Source organism: Myotis brandtii, unplaced genomic scaffold (assembly GCF_000412655.1).
Source record: "Myotis brandtii unplaced genomic scaffold, ASM41265v1 scaffold136, whole genome shotgun sequence".
Taxonomy (NCBI): domain Eukaryota; kingdom Metazoa; phylum Chordata; class Mammalia; order Chiroptera; family Vespertilionidae; genus Myotis; species Myotis brandtii.
The window spans coordinates 5,896,520-5,902,519 of record NW_005354829.1 but is presented as its reverse complement, the minus strand read 5'-3'; the positions used below and the strand labels follow the sequence as shown (position 1 = coordinate 5,902,519).

At 32.6% G+C, this 6,000-nt stretch overlaps 1 protein-coding gene across 3 annotated transcripts in view; it reads right to left on the bottom strand.

Annotated features, from left to right (window-relative positions):
* Nucleotides 1–3,380: 3,380 nt before the first annotated feature.
* FAM198B (family with sequence similarity 198, member B) overlaps nt 3,381–6,000 on the bottom strand; it is a 51,546-nt gene continuing 48,926 nt past the window's right edge. For all 3 annotated transcript variants that reach the window (XM_005860532.2, XM_005860533.2, XM_014535013.1), the window contains one exon: nt 3,381–5,349. In XM_005860532.2, coding sequence (XP_005860594.1) covers nt 5,142–5,349 — 208 coding nt within the window. In that variant the 3' untranslated portion in view covers nt 3,381–5,141. The remainder of the gene's footprint in view (nt 5,350–6,000) is intronic.

The window sequence follows — 6,000 nt, the reverse complement described above, 5'->3', positions numbered from 1 at the left end:
ATAATCTTTAATAAATTAAAGGATTCAATGAAAAAACTCAAAGAATTTCATTCTCTAGTTTAATTAAGTGAATGGTAGTGAATTTGGAACTGATAGCATGGGCTAAAACTATGAAAGTATTAGTAAAGTAAATGGCCCCTAAACTTTTACTAGTATCTCATTAAATCCTCTCAATTTTCATTGGCACCTCATTAAATACTTTATTTAAATAATTTTTCCAAAACCTAAGTTTTCACCTTTGTATAAAAGTAAAACTTTTATGTACACTAAGTAACATCTTTCTAAAGTGTATAATATTATTTCCCACATTCTCAAATATACTGTAAATCAAGAATTCCGAACCTGGGAGATCACAGACCCGAGAGGAAAGAGTTCCATGAATGGTTGTGTAGGGTCCAAAAGCCCTTTGAAATTATATGCAGAATTATGTAGCCTGGCTGTGCTTCTAATCAGCTTCTCAAAGTGATCCGGAACTTGTATACGCTAGCACGTTTTTGATGAATCAGGATGGTCATTATGAGCATCTACTATTGGACCACCATTCTGGAACACAGTCATGTCCTCGGGACATATTAAAATAGATAGGTCGATTTCTCCAGGCACAAAACTGACTCCAAATTGTCATTTTTAAGCACTAGTCAACAACAGAGATACAGTAAAATTTGCCGTAAAACATCCTCTAAGTAAGAATTTATTTCTAGACATTCCTCAAAGAATTTCTTTCCTCAACTTTTTCCGCTAAAGCTATAAGTTAGAGTCTAATTATAGGTCTCAATTGATGATTAATACATTAAAAGTTACCTATTAATTTGTACATCCACATTGCCCAGCACACAGCATGACACACAGCAGATTCTCAATTAGCTGTGTAACATGATTACCAAAAAGTTTCATAGTATGAGAAACTTCTCTGTTTATTCCACTCCCTGTAGTTTACAAAAAAAAATGCCATAAAATTATTAATGCACATAAATATGCCTATGTAAGACCTTCAGGTTTTATTAAACTAGTGTTTCTTATTTTATTGTTGTAAATCATGAAATCTCAGAGAAAGTTTTGGTTCTCTAACTTTCTGAATCGGCTTCAACACCTAAGATTCTAAATCAACCATTTGGGTAAGTTCAGGCAAGTAACTTTGCCTCTTTAAGCCTCAGTTTCTTCATCTAGAAAATAAGGGTGTTGGACAAGATGCTGATCACATAGTATCATTCAGGTCTTAAATTATGTAACAATGTTTTGAAACTTTGTTAAAGTAAAATTTTTTAAAATTTAAAATCATGAATCCCAAGCAAATAAAAGTATATGAGTTGGCAGTCAAAAGTGTATTAAAGCAAACTTTTCAAAAAAACATAAAACTGTGACTCCTAGGCTCATCTGCAAAATGAGCATATGTCAAAGATTTTATTTAAACAATTAATTAAAGAGGGAATCACTAAAGTGGTAAAATCATTTCAAAGAGTATGTCAAAAGCTAATATTTATACTCAATGTTAGGATAAGATTGCTTCACTAGATATACAACCAGTTAATGTACAACAGGATAATAAACTGTAAAATCATTAGGGTTATCTTTTTCACCAGAAAGAAATTATCTATATCTCTATGGTATAAAAATCTACAAGTTAAACTCTGCCCTACAACATGGTTAAATAGTCCATTCAATAAAAAAAAAAGTCAAACACAATACTGTACTGAAAAAAAAAAACCCTCAAGAATCTCTTCTGGCTGTTGCCAAGTGTCGGATAACTTTTCTGACAAGTGGAATTATTTTTCATGAATAACAAATAGTTCTTAGTTCTTGGTAATACCATTTAGTTTTTAGAGAAAAGTCTTGCTCATCTTTATTTGATCCACATCCAATTTCCAAAACATATTTTCAGGCTAATGCCCTACACTTGCCTCACTTTGTTCTATGCTGGGATAAGCGTTAGAATTTCCTAAGACAGTTTTTAGATGACTCTACATCTAGGATATTTTATTCATTAGCTATAATGTAAGGTATATTTAAAGGCACAGTGGAAAAAAACAAGCAATTACACAAGTTTAGAGATTATAAATATTTTGAGCATAAGTCTAAAACCTTTTATATTTTGAGAAGTTCCACAGGTACCTACCTAATATACTTAACAAATATGTATGCTCTAAAGGAATCTGTGAACATAATTGTAAGACTCACCCAAAGCAAAGAAAGCCAAAAATTATTCTCTTATAGTTTATGATATCTGTCAACTAATTTGCATACTACCTAAAACAATGCTTTATGTACACCAAGAGAAAGTATAACACCACTAATAATAATATCAAATATATGTCTACACAAATACAATTCAATACAATTCTTGACTATTTAATTGTTTCTTTTACCATGCATAAAGGTAGCAAATATTCACCTATACTTAACTTCTAAAAAGTACCCATCTACAAAAGAAAATGAACTCATCCACAAAAGGAAAAGGATGCATTTTTAATTTCTAATATTTTATTACAGATTTTTAAGACAACTGTTATTTTCAGATCATCAACTTAAAGAAAACAAATCACTCAAGAAGAGCTTTTGTATGTCTGCCAAGGTAAATTGTTCTATTTTAAATTTATCAAGTTATAAATAAACCACATAATGTGCTTATGAGAACCAAACCACAGCATAATCTGAGTATATTTGAAAGGCACAGAGTTCATTTCATTGTTTCAGTAAGAGAAATGAAGAGCATTACTTATTGGAATTAAAAGCCTAGCCTTCCATTATCTATTATTCAAAAATAATACAGCATGAATTATTCACTGATTATAAGACAAAATACATTGTTAAAAAAGCAAAGGTGACTACAACTAACATGTGTCCCTAAACTTTTTGTTTAATATTTAGCATCTCGGAATAAATGAAGGCATAATAAACAAAGCCAGACCCATATATGAGAGGACCAAGCTGCCCAAAAGCAGTAGCTTGAGACACAAAATTAAAGTTCACTTCGAAGAAGCCTGGAATTCCCACCACCTATATCACAACTTTATATTTCATAAAAAGCATATTAAGATGCAAATATGCCACTTTGATAAGACAAGGTGTAAGGCAACTTGAGTTATTTCAAGTCAGTGGCTCAGAGTAGAACCTAGGTCCTCAAACTTTTGTTTGGTCAATTTTTCATTAATATAATGATTAATTAGAAGAAGAAAAAAGCATTCTTAAAAAGGCCAAATAGCCCTAGCTGGTTTGGCTCTGTGGATAGAGCATAGGCCTTTGGACTGAAGGGTCCCAGGTTCGATTCCGGTCAAGGGCACATGCCCAGGTTGTGGGCTCAATCCCCAGTGGGGGCATGTAGGAGGCAGCTGATCCATGATTCTCTATAATCATGGATGTTTCTATCTCACTCCCCTCTCCCTTCCTTTCTTAAATCAATAAAAATATATATTTTTAAAAAGGTCAAAAATAAAAGGCCAAATACAACAGGTAAACGTGGAGACTCAGCAGAGCCAAAGAGCACTCTGAATATGTGAGACCAGAGGAAGACACTCAGGGCTGAACAGTGAAAATCACACAGGATAATGGTCTGAAGACCAATTCGCCAAAGGGAAGCCCAACAAGTAAGGGTGCTAAATAGCAGTACTTGAATACGAGCCTAAAACAGCTATAATTAGATGCTAAAACAATTCCTTTTTCCTTGGTCTATCTTCTCCTGTACTTAACATGTTATTTTTAACATTTTGACCCTATACTTTTGTATGAATTAGAATCTATAGCTATGCTCTCATTGTTATTAAAAACATTCTTAAATTTATTATTATTTAAAACATTCTTAAACTGTATTTTAAAACTTTCAGGGAAAGGAAAAGTCAGTATGTCAGCTTTTAAATAAGGGGTGGGGTATATGGGATGGGAGGGCAATGATGATTTGTTCAAGGTCTGAAACCTCTAAATGAACATTTGTCATACATAACAACCTGGGTATCTTCCAAGGATATAAGGACCCAATACATGAACACTACATGCCACACCCTCCCACCTAATTAAAAAGTTGGTAGAGAGAGTTTGGGGAGAATTCTTTAAGGCTTAATAATATCCAAATATGCTGTTTTCGTTCTAGTCATGTGCTTTCCATGAGGACAAATTACCAGAATCCAGTTTTAATTTATTTAGCTCATATTTCTTATGTTAGAATAAGCCAAACAATATATTTAAACATAGTCAACATCTGATCCTGTTGCCAATATCTAGGCAATATCAATCAAATCAGCTTAAATGTAATTATACCGAACAAATTTGAAGAAATCTATTCTTTATGAAATATACAGAAATTATATATAACCCCTGTAGAAATTACAAATTTTTTAAAATACCATCTTTAAAAAAAAGGGGGGGGGTACTCCATAAGTACAGTTTCAAGTAGATAACTTCAAATCTTAAAATTATTTAATTTTTAAGCCACTAGACGTAAATTGGACCAAAACTGAGAGGGCAAAACTACCTAACATATAAATTGTCAGATTTGGACGACTTCTACACTGATGACAAAACTTTCTAAAAGGGAATGGAAAATGTGATTCTTGCTGCTCAGAATCACAGAAACAGCTAGTTATTTATAGATACAATAGAGTGTAAACTGGTAGTTTTGCAAACAGCTCACCATTTCTATTTAGAATTATTGCAGGCACTGATATATTTGTAGGTCATGTGCCTCGGTTTTCCAGTTTAGAGGTGCCGCTGGGTAAGTGCGGGGACTTCTGTTTTAGCAATCAGCAACAGAAATATTCAAGATTCATTCCCATTAATATTTGGTCAGACCAGTGAAAATGGCATAAAATATTTCTTAAAGGAGTCAGTTTATGCTGTTCTATTCAACAATATGACAAATGTCTTAACAAAACTTGCTGTCATAATAATTGCAACCATTTTGTAATCAGATGTTGAGACTCACATGATGATGGTAGTGAAAATATAAACAAATATTTTTAAGGAGAATATTTTTTAAAGCTTTATAAGTCTGCTTATGGCATGCAGGCCCATCATATATACTTGGTTAAATTCATTTATTTTATGTATTTATCTACTCTATCTCATTCCTAAAAGGAGTTGAAGTTTGTGTACTTAATTAAGAAACAAAAATTCATAAATGTATCTAGTCCTCTAGCCAGAAGACCCTTTTGTTATTCATTCATAGGCAATACTTTGGCCCCATGTGCATTGATGTAGGTGAGAAGGATTTTGGCTCTTTGTTCTATTACATCAATAAGTTTTTCAATTCCTTGTCTACCTCCTTGACTCTCCCAATAAACTTTATCAAGAAACAGAGATTGAAGGAGTTTCTGCCGTAAGTGCTGGCTCTTCAAAACAGACACTGCAGATTCAGGAAACCTGAAAATATAAAATCATATTTCATTCTTAGTGATTGTTTGGAAATATCAGACATTGCCCAACTGCTCTGCCTTTCATCAATCTGGCATAAATCACACTATCAAATAGTACCTTGAGAATCAAAACTTTTTTTATCACTGTCAAGAAAATACTTATCTTAATAATAATATATTAGAACAATATGTTTCAAGAGAAATGAATTATCTATAGCAATGAGAAGTTGACATACCAGCATTTGACTTAAGGTCATTATGTAGGCAACAAGAGGCACAAATTAAAAAGGTCTCTGTTAGCCTAGCAAAAATACTTTTCTCAATCCTAAACTCCATTTCACCCATGGAAACCACTTGAATCTGTCAAATATAATAGTATTCTCATAAATGTCAATTTGCGGTTTTATGCAAGTAAATATGAGAAGCAAAATGCTGAGAAATTCAGTAAAGTTCTCTTTCCTGAGTAGAAGTTGCACGACTGAATTTAAGGTAAAATAATCCAAAATATATGTAGGAAGAAGAGAAAGAATCATTCCAAAATGCCCAATTGAGTAAACAAGTGTCCTTGATTCAGGTGAGACTTCAGGAATTCTGAGGATCTGGGAGCATTTTATGAAACTGAATACTAAATTGTTTTCAAATAAACATAGTGAAACTT